Source organism: Cynocephalus volans, chromosome 2, assembly GCF_027409185.1.
Source record: "Cynocephalus volans isolate mCynVol1 chromosome 2, mCynVol1.pri, whole genome shotgun sequence".
In the NCBI taxonomy this organism is placed as follows: Eukaryota; Metazoa; Chordata; class Mammalia; order Dermoptera; family Cynocephalidae; genus Cynocephalus; species Cynocephalus volans.
This window is the reverse complement of record NC_084461.1, coordinates 209,107,903-209,124,158: the sequence shown is the minus strand read 5'-3', so window position 1 is coordinate 209,124,158 and position 16,256 is coordinate 209,107,903. Positions and strand designations below refer to the sequence as shown.

Below are 16,256 nucleotides of genomic sequence, written 5' to 3'. Positions count from 1 at the left end.
CAGCAGGCAGGCTGGCTGCAGGGTGGCGAGTGGGCAGCACCCGCCTGGCCGCCTGAACTTCTCCGACGTGTCCTCAGCTCCCTTGGCCGGCCAGGCCCCGCCCCTGGCCCTCCCTGCACCCGGCCGGTGCGCGGGGAGGTCGGAGGAGCGGGCACTGCCCACCCTCCGGATGTATAAGCGTCCTGGCCAGAGGCGGGCGGTGCGCGCGGGTGCGCGTGACGCTCGGGCTCCCGGGCTGCGCGGCCTGGGCGGTGTCCTTCGACTCAGGTCTCCTGCCACGACAGCGAGCCAACCTAAGGGGGCTGTGGAACATTTGCTGGTCTGGGTCCTGTCCTACTGCATCGAGGAACGGAGGACACCGCAGCCCTGGGGCTATCTGCCTGGGGCCAGCGTGGGAGCCCAAGCTTCCCTCTCCTCATCCAGGTGCAGGGGCAGCTGGGGAGGAGGTGGAGGCAGGAGGGGCCAAGGACAGGGGCAGGGCTGGGCCCAGGCAGCCCCTCCGTGCTGCATTGGTGCCCTGCCACTTCGGGCTGGGGCTGGGTGTTCCCAGCATAGTCACCTCTCCTCTGGGGCTGTAGAAGCTGAAGGTGGCTTCACTGTGCAGAGGGAGGCCGGTCTCAGCAGGAGCAGCGGGATGTTCAAGGGGCATTGGTCACAGAGGTCCCTGGGAGCAAGGCGAGGGTCAGGGAACTTGAAAAGCAGGGGGGTCCCGCACTTCCAGGGTGCTCCACCCGTCTGGGCCCCTCGCAGCTACTGGCCTCAAGTGGGGGGTCTGTGACGCCATAATCCCTTGGGCCTGGGGCTGGCGGCTGTGAGTGGCACCACAGGCCCCCGCCCCCGGCCCCGTGGGCTGGGCTGGGCTGGGCGCAGTGCGGCTGCTGGGCGCACGCAGTCAGAGGCGGCGCCGGCCAGGCCGCCGGGCGCCTATGGACGCGCGGAGCCCACTATCTCCCCGGGCCAGTGCGTTCAGCATTGCCTCTCTGGTTGCAGCCGAGGCTGCGAAGGGTACCGCCCACGGGGGCCCCTGGTCCTCCGATCACCGGGTAAAGCTTCACTGGCTGCCAGGATCCCCGGCCGGGATGCACTTCAGCACCGTCACCAGGGACATGGAAGGTGAGCCTCCTCGTCGCGTCTACACCGGCCTGCCTGCCAACCCCTGCTTCGGCTGCTATAGTGCCCTGGGTGCAGAGTAGGTACAGGGAGTTCCCGGTGTGGTGGGTTCCAGGCTGCTGCCTGCCACTCGGGCAGAGAGGAAGGGCGGGTATCCTGCCCAAAGCATATCCACCCACCAGCCTGGGGGCCCAGCTTTGGAGATGGGCACACAGCTAGACAGTCCCAGAAGAGGGCGAGTGGAGGCCGGGAAGGAGAGCAGAGGTGGCCATGAGCTTGGAGAGGTGGGAGGAAAGTTGGTAAGAGAACAGAATGCAAGAGAATCAGGGAACACGGGGAAAGGAGAAAAAGAAAGCGGTGAGGGCAGCCAGGAGAAAAATTTAGAAAAGGAGGGAAAACACAGAAAATCTGAAAAGAAGGAGGGAAAGAGAAAAGAAAGACGAAAAAGAAATAGAGAGCAAGAACGAAAGAGAAGTGAGAAAATGAAGGAAAGTTTTAAGACAAAAAGTCAAGTCAAAAAAGAAAAAGAAAAAGAAAAAAACTTCAGTTTTTATTTTTTTAAAAATCGAAAATCATGAATAACAGAAAGACATACAGAAATAAAAGAAAGAGGACAGACTAAAAGAAAAACGAGGAGTGATGAAACTGAGTGGAAAGAGCACGGGGGGAAGAAGTAGAGGCGGAGGTGAAACAGAAATAAAGAGAAACTAAAGAGATACTGGGACAGGAGAGATGACGGGGCGGGGGATTTAAATGAGGAAGACAAAGGTAAAGAAACAAATTGGAAGTAGAAGGCTCGAGAGAGAGAAAGGAGAAACGTAACGCGGGAGGGACGGCAGAGCGAGGGGCCGCGGACGCGCCCGGAGCTCCGGGGAGCCGGTCCGGGCGGTCGGGGGGCCCGGGCCCGAGCGAGCCGCGGCGGGCGGGCCGGGGGCCGGGGAGGGGGGAAGGAGCGGGGGAGGGGCGGGGGGAGGGGAGCGAGGCCATTGTCTCGGCGCGGGGGGGGGGCGCGGGGCGGGGCGGGGCGGGGCGCCTCCTCGGGGCCGGCCCGCGGTGTGGGGCGGCGCGGCCCGGGGCGCACGCAGCGCAGCGCCCGCCACTCGGCCCGCGGCGCGGGGCAGCGCTCACCTCGGCGGCGGGGGCGGCGGCGGCGGCCCGCGGGTCATGATCTCCGCCGTGTCCAGCCCGTGGCTCACGCAGCTCTCGCACTTCTGCGACGTTGCAGCCTTCACGGCCAGCAGTCTGAGCAGCCTGGGGGCCGCGGGGGGCTTCCCGGGCGCCGCGTCGCCGGGCGCCGACCCGTACGGCCCGCGCGAGCCGCCGCCGCCGCGCTACGAACCGTGCGCCGCCGCCGCCGCCGCCGCCGCCGCCCCCGGCGCCCCGGGCCCGCCACCGCCGCCGCACGCCTACCCGTTCGCGCCGGCCGCCGGGGCCGCCACCAGCGCCGCCGCCGAGCCCGAGGGTCCCGGGGCAAGCTGCGCGGCCTCCGCCAAGGCGCCGGTGAAGAAGAACGCAAAGGTGGCCAGCGTGAGCGTGCAGCTGGAGATGAAGGCGCTGTGGGACGAGTTCAATCAGCTGGGCACCGAGATGATCGTCACCAAGGCCGGCAGGTCAGGGCGCCCCTCCCCGCGCCGCGACCCTCCCCACGTGCTGCCGCTCTCGCGCCGCGCGCCTTGGTCGGATCCGCGCGAGTGGGGCCGAGAAGCCGGGTGGGGGGCGCGGCCCGGCCACCTGCAGACCCTTCTCGGCCCTGCCGCCTCCTTGGTTCTCCGCGGTCCCGGCTCCGGCGACAGCCGCCCGGCGCGCCGGGCTGGGAGGGAACAGCACGGGCGGCAAGGCGACTGGAGAAGGCGGGCGGAGAGAAGCCCCGCGGGACCAGCCCGCCAGCCCGCAGCCCCAGGACGCTGAGTGGCTGGGAAGCAGGAGCCGACTCGGAGCGAACCCAGTCTGAGAGGCCTCGCTGCCCAGCCGGCTCCCGGTGGATCCCACTTCAAAAGAAACTCTGGTTTGGGTTTCCGAAAGAGCAGCAGTCGAGCAATTGCCTGGAAAATTTGAGGAGAGAATTAAGACCCTTAAAAACAGTGTGCTCTGTTCAGTGGAGTTGCTACCCAGTTTTGCTCGGCCTAAATTTCGTGTGGTTGGGGGGGCCTGGCTCTGCCGCAAACGCGCCTGCCACCTTCCAATTGGCCTGTATTTGTTTTAAGGGCCCAGAGAGAAGGGGAACAAGTTTTGCAGATGCATCCGATTTGACCAGCAGACAAAGGCGGGTGCTGGGCTGTGTCTAATGTACACACCAGCTCCGTGTCCACACAGCCAAGGGGAGCCCAGGGCCTGTTTGCAAAATCTTCTTGCGGTTTCTGTTTCCTTGCTGAGGCCGTCCTCCCCAGGGAGCCTGGGGCCTGAGCTCGGCCCCAGCTCTGTGAGTTTTCTCTGAACTCTCCTTGCTGTTCCCAGGCACATGGGCCCTCCTGAGGACAGCGGCCCGACCTCCTGCCCAGGCCAGCCCAGCAAGGGCCTTGGCGGCAGCCGGGCTTCCCCTCAGGAGCCGACATTCTGCAGCACCCTCCAGCCTGCAGTGGCTTTGGGTGACAGTGGCAGGAGGCCTGGATCAGAGGACTGGCTCCTGGCGTCTGTTTTCTGCCCACCGCCTGCCGGGCATTGCCTGGGAGGCGAGACGGTGGGAAGGGCAAGAGGGGGACAAGCTGCACGCTGTCCTCCAGAGCCCAGGGACCTGAACTGCTGTGCCGTTAGGCGAGGGCTGGCCAAGGGCCCATCCAGGAGATGGATGGGCCCTGATCCGTCACCGAGTCAGGGTCCAGAGGAGGGGAGATTTGGGGAACCGTGAAGACGTAATCCAAGTCCACCTTGGGCAGCTGCATCTCGGGGTTATGTGTCTCGCAGGGAGCGGGAACTTGCCTATGTCCCCGAAGAAGGTGGGGAGACTCCAGCATGGGGCCCAGGGCTTGAGAGTTGGTGATTATGGGCTCCGAAGCCTTGGCCTCGCTGGGGGGATTGGAGAACAGTCGCAGACCGAGCAGAAGGGGCAACGGGGACTCCTCGGAATTACACAGACTACCCGGTTTCACTTTGTTGGAGCCGGGAGCGGCTTAGATCGAGCTAGGGAGGCTCAGGCAAGGGCAGAGAAGCTCCGGGACCGGATCTTAGGCGCCCTGCTGCTGGCCGAGGCTAGGTCCGAGAGGCTGAGGAATCAGCAAGGGCAAGGCTGGGTCTCTGCAGCCAGAGGTGGTGGAAGAAGGTTGGGGCTCCGAGGCTTGGTTCTAGCTCTGGTTTAGCCATTCTGTGTTTCAGAAAAGGGCCCAGGGTGCTGCCCGGCCGCTTCACTTGCCTGTGGTTGAGTAGGGAACTACCGGAGTTAGGGCAGCTGAGCAAGGGGAGATGGGACTGCAAGTCTGGGTTGAATACAGTAATGCACCAGAGGAAAGGGCCGAGTGGAGGGACCCCCAGTCCCCAATGGGTCAAGATGGAGCGGCCCTGCCCTCCCCATCTGAGGTGACACAAGGCCTCACTACCCCCAGGCGAATGTTCCCCACGTTCCAAGTGAAACTCTTCGGCATGGACCCTATGGCCGACTACATGCTGCTCATGGACTTCGTGCCGGTGGATGACAAGCGCTACCGGTGAGTGAGTCTGTAGGGCCACTGGGGCCATGTGTGCGCAGGACCTGGGAGGGTGCCTAGGGAAGTGGCTGGTCCCTGCCTGGTGACCAACTCCAAGGGCCACCCACCCATGAAACTCTTTAGTGACTGGGTCATCCCAGGCACCTGCGCCATCTGCCCTGCTCCCTCCCCTGTCCCCATTGTACCCCAGACCCACACACCCCACCCCACGCTCTCTCACTCTCTGAACGGCCTGAGGAGGTTGGGAGCTGCAGATCGGAGACAGCTCTGATGCCCCTGGGCCGGCTTGGCCTGAGGCAGCGGGTGGGCCAAGCACACAGCCCCCAGCTTATTTTTTTTGGGTCTCTCCCAGGAGGCAAGCATAAGCACCTTGTCCCCTTCCCCCATCCCCAGGGAACACTGGGTCCCAGAGCTGGGCCGGAAAGGTGGGGTGGCCGGCACAGATTATGTAGGGCGCGCCTCAGTCACCCGGACAATTAACAGCAATTAATAAAGCAAACGTGGACTGCCCTGCGCCTGAGGCCACTGGCAAAGCCAAATCTACATCGGCTCCCTCTGCGTCCGCATAGGGTGGACCCGGGTGCAGCGAAATGAGAAGAGCCTGGCCTTTTCCCTTGGCGTCCCGTGGGGTGCCCGGTTCCTGCTTGCTTTGTGTATCAGGGGCAGGTGGGAATTTCCTGTTTTAACCACAATTCCCTCAGAAAAACTCCCAGCCTGTGTGATATCAGAGGGCTCAATTTCACGAGTAGGGAGACTCCTCAAGGCACTTTTGGGGTTCACCCGGCACATGGGGCAAGGCCCTCTCGTTCACCCCAACCCATCGTGACCCTCCAACCCAATGCTGCTCCAGGTACGCCTTCCACAGCTCCTCCTGGCTGGTGGCCGGGAAGGCAGACCCTGCCACGCCGGGCCGTGTGCACTACCACCCTGACTCGCCTGCCAAGGGTGCACAGTGGATGAAACAAATCGTGTCGTTCGACAAGCTCAAGCTGACCAACAACCTGCTAGATGACAACGGCCACGTGAGCGACCCCTGTCCCCAGGCTCCCGGGCTATCCCCATTGCAGGCCCTCTGGAGTGTCCCTGCCAAGCAGAGACAGAACTCGGGCAGCACCAGAGTGCAGATGAGGGACGGGCCAAGCACAGAGGGCTTCCAGTCAGGGTCTCACATGGCCTAGTGGGCCTTGGGCCTGGGAGAGGGGGTAAGTCTCCTTCCCTTACCCCACTCCTGATCTTATTCGAGAGGCTTTTTAACTGGCAAGGATGGGGCTGTGCAAGAGGGATGGAGGTGGCAGGTTTTGTGGAATCCAGGCCAGTGAGGCTGCTTTTCTGCCAGGCTGAGCTCCTCTCTGAAGCGACCACCCCCTGCAGGCCCTGAAGCAATTGTTGGGGATCTAAAAAATGAGAATGTAAACCTCAATCAGTCTTTTGTCACTTGTAATGTCTTTTCCAGCGGCCCTCAATGTTGCAGCCTCTACTCAGGCCCCAAGGCCCAGCCTCATCTCGGGAATTAAGGGTTTTGCCCAAGTTATCTAGGAACTTGATTGCCTACTCAGACCTCAGCCCGTTTCCTGGCTCCAACCCGGGATCCTCAACTCAGCTCAACCCCACCGCTGGAGCTGATCCCCAGCTTATCTGAGCCTTGTCTTCCAGATTATTCTCAACTCCATGCACAGATACCAGCCCCGCTTCCACGTCGTTTATGTAGACCCTCGCAAAGATAGCGAGAAATACGCTGAGGAGAACTTCAAAACCTTTGTGTTTGAGGAGACACGTTTCACCGCGGTCACTGCTTACCAGAACCACCGGGTGAGGGGGCCTGTGTTCAGGCCCTGGGGATGAGCAGATTCACACTTCTGGGAGTGGGGGTGCAATTTTTAGTCGCTGCCTGGGGAACAGACAGCTTGGATCTGCTGGCTGTGGGTCCCAGTGGAGCAGGACCCAATTGGAGCCCCACCCCCAAAGGCCTCAAGTTGCCCCCTTCCTCCTGTGGCAGGCTGGCCTAGCCTCCTATCAGCTTGACCTCTCTAGCAGCAACTGTCACTGCGGCCTTAAAGTTTGTTTTCCAAACCATTCCGGAAACTCCCCATCAGGGGCCTGATCCGAGGTTTACCCAGATTCCTAGGGCGCCCGCTCTGCTCCCACCACTGCAGTGGGGGGTGGAGGTGAACATATTCCCATTCCAGCCAGGGACTCAGGGTGTCCATACCTTTTCACTTGGGGTGGCAAAGAGGAGGACCTAGTGAGAGGGGGGTCCCCAGACCCCCAGCTACAGGAAGGAGGCACAACCTCCTTTGGGGAGGGGGCAGATTGTGGGCTGGTTCTTGTCCACGGTGCAGACGCCCTTCCTGGGCGAGCCCCTCCTAACTCCCTCCTATCCTCTGCCGAGGTCGGGTAGCCCCGGGCTGTGGGGCTTGAGCCGCTTGCTCACGCCCCCTTCCCTGCAGATCACGCAGCTCAAGATTGCCAGCAACCCGTTCGCCAAAGGCTTCCGGGATTGCGATCCTGAGGACTGGTGAGTGTCCTCCGAAGAGAGTGAGCGCGCGGGCGCCTGGCTGGGGCGCCGCCCTGACCCACCTCCCTCCCGCAGGCCCCGGAACCACCGGCCCGGCGCGCTGCCGCTCATGAGCGCCTTCGCGCGCTCGCGGAACCCCGTGGCCTCCCCCACGCAGCCCAACGGCGCGGAGAAAGGTAGGGCCGGGGTCGTGGGATCCGGGCAGCGGCCCCGCGCGCTCTCCGCCCCGGGGCAGCGGCCGCGCCCGGCCTCGCCTGCGCCCCTGGGTTGCTCGCGGCCTTCGCGCTGGTTGCACAACGGCCGTGGCGGCGGGCAAGCGCGCACTCGCCCGCCCGGCCCGACGGCTGCGCCCCGCCCGCGCGTCCCGCCCGCTGCTGCCGCCCGCGGAGGGGCGCGGACCCCTGGGGAGGGCACGGGGCGCCGGCGGTGCAGGGGCTCGGGCAGGTTAGCAGAGAAGGGGCGGGGGGTGCCTGAGCGCGGCATCGTGCCTGCTCCTCGCGTAGGCCCGCGTCGCTCTCTGCGGGTCTCCTCGGCGGGCCCGGCCGGCCGCACTCATCCCTCGGCCCTCCTCGCAGACGCGGCGGAGGCCCGGCGAGAATTCGAGCGCGACGCGGGCGTGCCGGCCGTGCTCGGGGACCCGGCGCATCCGCCGCAGCTGCTGGCGCGGGTGCTGAGCCCCGCGCTGCCCGGGGCCGGCGGCGCCGGCGGCCTCGTCCCGCTGCCCGGCGCGCCTGGAGGCCGGCCCAGCCCCCCGCACCCGGAGCTGCGCCTGGAGACGCCCGGCGCGTCGGAGCCGCTGCACCACCACCCCTACAAGTACCCGGCCGCCGCCTACGACCACTACCTCGGGGCCAAGAGCCGGCCTGCGCCCTACCCGCTGCCCGGCTTGCGCGGCCACGGCTACCACCCGCATCCGCACGCGCACCCGCACCACCACCACCCCGCCGTGAGCCCGGCCGCCGCCGCCGCCGCCGCTGCCGCCGCCGCCGCCGCCGCCGCAGCCGCCAACATGTACTCATCGGCCGGGGCCGCGCCGCCCGGTTCCTACGACTACTGCCCCAGATAATACGGGCGTCCGCCGGCGCGCTCCGCCCCGGCCCCCGCAGGAGCCCCGCACAGCCCGAGGACCGGCGGGGCCCAGGCCACCCAGCCCCAAGGGCCATCAAAGAACACTTTCCCCAGCCCCGGGGGCCATCGCGGGCCTCCCCTTCCCCAGCCGCGAAGCCATGGGGACCTCCACCCTGCAGCCCCGAGGGCTGCCGCAGTGTCTGGTCTCCCAGTCCCCGGAGCCACCGCGGGTTTTCCCCCAGCCCCAAGGGCCATGGGGTCCCCGCCCGCCAGTGCCAAAGCGCCCGGTCAGAGGCGGAAGGAAGTGGTATTTATTGTTCTCCCCGAGACCGCGTCGCCCCCGGTCAGGCCGGCAGTTGCAGTGTAGACTACCGGAGAGCCCCGCCTGCAGGCTGTGTAGATACGTATATACGTGTAGATATGTGTAGATACTGTAGATACCGCGCCGGCGCTGACTTGATAAACGGTTTTGCGTCTTTTGGAAGCTGCTCGCGTTGTCCTTTTTTTTGTGCCCAGTGAGATCGCGCGGGGGATCTCGGGGAGTGCCACTCGGGGACGACTCGGGAACTTCAGAGTTTCCCCAGACCCAGGCCCCGCCGGCTGCAGATCTGGTCCCTGCTGTACCTGCCCCTCCCCCTCCGCGTGCCTTTCCCCGGCCCCCTCCAGCGCTTCTCCCAGCCCCCTCTCCCGCCCGCGCCCGCTCCCGGCTCCCCGGCCTGCGCACGTCCCCCCACTCTAGCCCCGCCCCGCTTCATCCAGCCTCCCCAGCGCTGGCGGCACCAGCCCCAGGTGTGCGTCCTGTCTTTTATTTCAATTCCTCATGTCCGCAGTTGTCCCTATTCTACAACTCGGGCCCACGCCCTGACCTGTTTCCAGGACCGATGCTTGTCCGGTGTCCATTTCTATGGTAACCGGAAATAATGGTAAAGACAGGACCGTCTGTTGGGGGCTGGGAGGGGTAGAAGTCCTTGACCTGGATGGGATCATGGAAAGACAAAAACAGGCAGCTCGGGGCTTCTAGCATTTCCCCTGGCCTGGCCCTAGCCCAGGCCTGCATTTTCCCCTGTTTATTGACTTTATTCCCTGTAAGGGTCCCTATGGAGTGACCTGGACAGGGAGCACAATGACAGTGGTCATGAGTCATCTTGAAACCTGTCTGTGAAGCACTTTTCCCAGGCCAGGTGGTTGAGGGACCTCTCCCCATTAACTCAGCACCAGGGATGGGGCCAGAGGAACCCTTTGATCCCTCCCTTCCTGAGTTCAGCAGGAAAAGCTGACAGCCGGTCAGCGTCAAGGCTGCTAACTTGGACACAAGACGAACGGGAAATGCGCGTAGCCTGGGTTCTATCCCCCACCCACCTTCTGTGCCTGTCCCAGTGTGTTTGTGGCAATCACTGCCTTCTATGCTGCCTGGCTCATCAATCCTATGTGGCAGTGGCAGCCTGGGTGCCACCTCTCCGAGGTCACGCCCATGCATTTCCAGGTGCTGGCCCTAGACTGGACCTGTTCTTCCTGGACATGATTGTCCTGCTGGTGTGAAGTGACTGGGGGCTCAGTAATTGGACTGCAGGAACCCATTCCCATGAGGCTGGTTGAAGAGGGGAGGGAGTGGCCAGGGCCCACCCCAAGCCTCAAAGGGCATCTAGTACAAGTATGTGAAGACTTTGGCAGCGTCTGCCCAATTGGTCAGCAGGCTCCATATACATGGCTTCAAAGACACTTTCCTAGGGACAGCTGTGAGCTGCCCATTCTTGAGTCCTGCTCCCCACCCCGCTCCCAACTGCAAATCTCCCTTTGGGTCAGCCAAACTTAACAAGGGGCTCCCCACTTGGGGCAGCCTTTACCCATCTGCACCCACACGTGTCTGCGGGAGTGGGAGTGGCAGGCAGGAGTTTGCCATGCAGAGGGCGCTGGGCACGTCTCAGGCCACCCTGTCTCCCCACTGGGTGACAGCCACTTGCACTCCTTCATCAGCCAGGGTGTCCTGGAGAGGCATTTCCATTGGAAAGACCTCTGCTTTGGTTTTGTTCAAAACTAAAGCGAGGAGAAGCTCTCCTCTGAACAAATAACGGTACCTAGTGTTTGCAAGTAGGGGTGGAACACCCAGCAATGTGCAGGGACCCTGGGTGTGTAGCTCGCTGGCCTCGTACAGGTGTCCCCCCTCCCCTCATGATGGCCAGTCAAGATGAACAAGCACTTTGCTGTCAAACACAGTCACCACTAGCCATACGTGGCCGTTTAAATGTTAACAAATTAGGATAAAAATTCAAGTTCAGGTCCTTACTGGCCCTATTCCAAGTGCTCAATGGCTCGTGTGCTGAATGTCACCACGCTGGCTGCTGCAGATGATGGCACTGGGTAATGTCCCCAAGGGCACAGTTGTTCTCCCCTTTATCCCCATAGATGAGTTTGTCCATCTGAGAATTTCTTGTAAATAGGAGCACGCGGGGGGCGGCCAGCAGCTCCTCCGTGGTGTGCTTGTGAGGCTCGGCGGCGCTGCCGCTCACCCTCTCGCCTTCATTCATTCGTTAAATGAGGGTTTGGTGAGCTCCCACCAACTGCAGGCGCTTTCATTCCCCTGGGCAGCTGCCTCTGGATGGTCCTGGACTCCCCTGTGATGTGGCTTTCCAGCAGCTTCCTTTCTGTGACTGCTGTGGTCTGAATGGGCCACCCGCAAATTCACTTGTTGAAATCCTCACCCCCAAGGTGATGGTGTTAGGAGATGGTGCCTTTAGGAGGTGACTAGGTCATGAGGGTGGAGACCTCATGAGTGGGATTAGTGCCAAGAGAGACCCCTCGCCCCTTCTGCCCTGTGAGGACACAGTGGGAAGGTGGCCACCTACAACCCCGAAGCACCCTCAGCAGAACGCGACCATGCTGCCACCCTCATCTCTGACTTCAGCCCCTCCAGACTGTGAGAAATAAATTTCCATTGTTTATTAGCCACCCGATTTATGGCTTCTTGTGATAGTTGCCCGAACAGACTAAGAGAGTGACCGTCCTCCTTTCGCCACCTCCTCTCGCTTTTGGTTCCTCTGCGAATACGCCTGCCCTGCCCTTCTGTGAATTGCTGTGCTTTGTGCTTTGGAGGTGGGGGTCTCATCCCACCTGTTGTCTCCTCATGGGCTGGCCTCCAGCTGTTGGACTTCTCCCCGAGCATCTTTTTCTGGGTCCCCCAGTTGGTTCAGAGGCCCCATTCCCCTACCCCTAGCTTGTCTCCAGATGTCCAGCTGCCAGGACATGGAGGACAAGAGCTCGGTCTAGAGGTTCCTCAGAGATCTCCTAGTCCTGGGACCTCAGGCTCTTCTTCACTTGTCCTCAAAACCCTTCAGAAAACAGTAGACATCTAACACGGGAAACAGATGAGCTCTTGACTAAGTGGGGGTGGGGAACCTCTCTATGCCCCTTCACCCCTTTGGATCCCACGTAATGGGCCTCAGGAACCCCAGGATCCTGGGGTGCTGTGGGCAACCCTATGGTTGCCCAGCTCCCTGTTTTCAGAGGATGGGACCAGGCCCAGAGCCATACACAGCCTGCCCTCCTCAGCTCTATGCCTTTGTCTGAGGGAGGCCTGGGAACTCTGCACTGTCTGGAGGAACTGGTTAAACGCCTGTCCCCAAGCATTTGCGGTGTGGGAGCATGCAGGGATTCGGCTATGGGACAAGGGGAGTCTCTTCAGAGATGCCTCAAGTTGTGGAGGGAGAGGAGACCCTGGCTGTCGTGGGGCTCCAGCCCCCAGCCCTGGGGAGCCTCCTGCAGCTGGGGAAGTCCAGGGAGTGTGTGGGATCGTGTGATGACAGCTGTGTGAGGCTGAGGCACAGAACTCCAGGTGTGTGCAGATCAAAGTGCCCCGCGCACCAGAGGATCCCACGTGGCCACAGCTGCTGAGGACAGAGTGAGCAGAGCCTCGTGCTGGTGGACAGGGGTGGTGGCTGAGGAACTTTTCCTAGGATGACAGAGATGATCCCAGCGGTGGCAGCGCAGTGCAACCTGGAGCCGGGTGCAAAGGAGAGCAGGTGGCTGGTGTTCCGGAGGCTCTGTGCCTCAGTTTCCTCTTCATGCTGTGGTGCTGACCCCTGCCCTGTGCAGAGAAGCTCTCTGTGAACAGTGGAGGCTCATGTGGCCGGTGGCACTGGGGTATTCAGTTTTTGCCTTTTATCTCCTCCTCTCCGTGGGTTCCAATGAGGCTGGGTGCTTTTATGGGGTCCCATCTGGGCACATCGGCTCATCTGCCCCATCCTGCCCCCGCCCCCCGCCAACCCCCTTCAGCCACCCCTGCTTCCTGCCATGTGACCAGCCAAGGCACAGGCGGTGACCTGCCCTACGGCCTGGCCTGGCAGCACCCAGCCCTGGCGAGGGCAGGATGGGGCCTTTTTCCTGGTGCTACCTCACACATTTTCTTTATTTCAAAAAACACAAATCGTGCCTTTGATTCAATTCCCTTTCCTGCTTGTTGTACTACTTCAAACCAGATGGCTTCATGAGACGAAGCTCTGGAGACTCGGTGTCTCTATTTAACCGTTGCCAGGTCTGTGTGTGGGAAACAGCAGAACCAAAGGTATTTTGTTAAAAGCAGCCCACGTGGGGGAGAAGCTCAAGTTTTAATAGCAGTAATTAAATTATCTTCTTAATTATAAAGAGGAATGGCATGTCGACATCCTTTATCTATCAGCTTTCAATTGCATCAGTGAGCACTTAATCCCCCTTCCAGCGCCCCGGCCCCCGCCGGCTTCCTGTGCTTGGGGGGCCAGCCCAGGCCCTGCTCCGCTCCCGCAGCACAGACCCCCACGGGAAGCGTTGGGTGCATCACCCCCCTTCACTGATCTGAGGTGCACGGGGGTGGTCCTTCACGTGTCAACACCTCTGAAGTTGGGGCACGTCTTAATGAAGGGGGCCTTGGCCTACCTGGAAGACTCTGTCCTTGGCTGTACATGAACTCATGTGCATCGACGGTTGAGGGGGCCCGGGCAGCTCTTGGTGCTGGCATCTCGACCTGACCTTCCTGTAAATGATGACCCTGGTCTCTGGCTTCAGTCCCCACAGTGCCCTGCTTTTCCAGGACCTGGCTCATGTCGTTTCGCAGGACCCCCCTCTGCACACACCCCATCTTCCCAATCTCCTTCTCATTCCTCTCTTCTGTTCTAGCCTCAATTCCTCTCCACACTTTTTCCCCATTCCTGAATCCCCCCTTTAACACAGAATGCGTATTCTAGATTCTTCCCCAAGACAGCTTCTCTGTGATGTCATCACACAGTGAAGGTGGAGATGGCAGCCAGGGCCAACGGAGGCTCCCCAAAGCTGCCTGGCTGCACGTGGCCACAGCTTGGACCTTTTACCATCTGGCAGTCCCCCCGACCCCCACCCCAGAACAGCAGGGGCCTTCATTGCAGGGGCGGAGTCTCAGGGAGCTCCTGGGCCCTCTTTGTGATAAGGGACAGCCTGGTAGACTCAGGCATCTGGTGGGAGCCAGGCCCCCTTCCCTGTCAGGTTTAGCGCAGTGGGACTCCTGCATCCTGAGGGCTGCCCCTGCCTGGCTAGCTCCTGCCAGGTCTGCAGGTGAGGTTGAGGGCTGCCCCGGGCACAGAAAGCCCAGACGTCACAGAGTGCCTACCAGCCAGTGTCATTGTTTGTCTGCAGATTTGGAGCTGGGTGAGTATGGCTGTTGAGCTGAAGGGAAATCCAGAAGCAGCCACTTGCATGCAAAGGATCACCCTTCCGATAAGAATAACAAAGTGTTAAGGGACTGAGAAAAACAAGCAGCTTCATTAAGATGCCGCTGACCAACCTAGAAGTGCTGCCTGCTTGGCCATCTCCTGGGACAACCTGCAAGGGCCAAGCTTTGGGGAGCAGGGACTGCCACAGGTCACGGGCCAGAATCTCAGCAGCCGGGGCACTGCCCAGAGGGAGGCCAAGGTGGGAGGGTGGGCCTCAGGGTGTGCCAAGGCAGAGGAGCGGGCGAGCACACACCCAGGCTGCCCGCACAGAGCTGCTGGCTGGGCCAGGAGGTGCCAACACACACCTCCTGAGACACCATCACCCAGCATGGTGGGAGCTGAAAAGGAACGGCCCTGCGTGTGAGACAGAGGGCTGCAACCAGTGTCGACCCAGCATCCATGCAGGTGTTTCACAGTGGCCCGTCCTGCTTGGCCGGCTGGTCCCCCCTGGCTCTAATGGTCAAGCCTTCCCTCCCTCTGAGTGGTCAGCTTGGAGGTCCCATTTACAGGCAGGGCCCAGGATCACAGTGGACACCTGTTTCAGAGGAGCTGCACAGGAAGCACATTGCAGGGCTGCCCCAAGCTGCCGCTGCCTGCTCTCGAGTCCTGAGGCCACTCACAGTCCTGCCCCTCTAAAGGGTGGGCTGCAGATTGGAGCCTCCAGGCTCCTGATGGGGTTGCCACCTAGAAAGTGAGTGGTCTTGGGGGGGCCAGGATTCCTGGGGGCAGTGTGGCTTCCTTGCTGGGCTGGTGAAGAAGTCCACCTGGTGATCTTTCTGCCCTCAGCTGCTGGATCTCCCTCTGGCAGCGATGTCACCTATGTCCCATGCACACGTCTCATCCCTCATAAGGGTTTCAGTTTCTGGAAGACAGGTCCTTTCACATGCATACCCGTAAAGTGACTTATGATAATAAAAAGTCTGCACTAAGCCACAATGAGATACCACCTCTTACCCATTAGGATGGTTATTTTAAAAACAAAACAAAACAAACAAAAAAACCAGAAAACAAGTGTTGGTGAGGATGTGGAGAAATTGGAATCATACACTGCAGGTGGAAATGTAAGACGGGGCAGCCACTGTGGAAAGTAGTGTGGAGGCTCCTCGAAAATTTAAACAGGAATTTAACTGTCAGTTGTCAAGGATGCTCCAGTGTAGCTCAGGTCCCCAGCTCTCAAAGTATCCTGTATATTTCTTTCAAAGCATGTATAAACTAATATCTGTCTGCTCCATTAGTCAATCAGGTCCAAAAGACCGGGAATGACATCTCCAATGACCAGTACAGCATCAGACACAAATACCTGCACAGGGCCTGGTACATACTAGGCTCTCAGTATATGTTGGACTTCCGGCCAAGATGGCGGAATAGACGGTCCCTAGCGTCACTCTCTCCCACAAATCAACCGATTTAAACTATAAAAACATAACATCAAGTGCATATGGTACAGGGAGACGTCCAGCGGGGGAGGCAGAAGCTCCGCGGAGACCACATGCCCTGCAGGGCTGCCACTGTGTGATCCAGCAGGTAGGCTTCACCGCAGGCACCCGGCTCCATTCCAAGCCCAGCCCAGTGCGCGCAGAGTGGGGAGACATCCAGCAGGGGAGGCAGAAGCTCCGCAGAAACCACACACCCTGTGGGGCTGCCACTGCGTGGTCCAGCAGGTAGGCTTCACCGCAGGCACTCAGCTCCATTCGCAGCCCAGCCTAGTGCGCTTGGAGAAGGGAAACTTCCGGCAGTGGAGGGGGGAACTCTATGAGGACCACACCAGTGCCGCGCGATCGAGCAGCCCGGCCCAATGCGTATGGAGCAGAGAGACGTCCAGCAAGGGAGTTAGAACTTCTGTAGAGTCCACACAACCAGTGGCAGGGCCACTGCTGCATGATCCAGCAGCAGGTAGTCTTCACCGCCACCACCCGGCTCCATCCCAAGCCCGGCCTAGTGCGCACAGAGCAGGGAGACATCCTGCAGGGGAAGGGGAAGCTCTGCAGAGGCCACACGCTCTGCGGTGCCTCAGCACATCCCAGCAGCCTGGGCCAGAGCGCACAGAACAAGGAGAAGTCCAGCACGGGAGGTGCAAGCTCAGCAGAGACCACACACCCTGTGGTACCGCCCCATGATCCAGCAGCCCGGCAGAGTCAAAGCTGACCAGAGAGGTGGCTCCCCGGAGAGACCCAAGACCCGAGGCAACCACACACACAAGGCACTAGTGGC

At 61.3% G+C, this 16,256-nt stretch overlaps 1 protein-coding gene across 2 annotated transcripts; it reads left to right on the top strand.

Moving 5' to 3' along the window:
- Positions 1-293: 293 nt before the first annotated feature.
- TBX1 (T-box transcription factor 1) lies at positions 294-8,815 on the top strand. Of its 2 annotated transcripts, XM_063086679.1 has the most exons (9): positions 294-423; positions 991-1,113; positions 2,336-2,720; positions 4,647-4,748; positions 5,599-5,770; positions 6,402-6,557; positions 7,196-7,263; positions 7,339-7,439; positions 7,839-8,815. In XM_063086679.1, exons 2-9 carry the CDS (start codon positions 1,080-1,082, stop codon positions 8,327-8,329), a joined length of 1,509 nt encoding a protein of 502 aa, XP_062942749.1. In that variant the 5' UTR covers positions 294-423; positions 991-1,079; the 3' UTR covers positions 8,330-8,815. The 2 variants fall into 2 exon arrangements, with proteins under 2 accessions (XP_062942749.1, XP_062942748.1); XM_063086678.1 differs by lacking the exons at positions 294-423; positions 991-1,113 and having other exon boundaries at positions 2,232-2,720.
- The last annotated feature ends 7,441 nt before the right edge of the window (positions 8,816-16,256 follow it).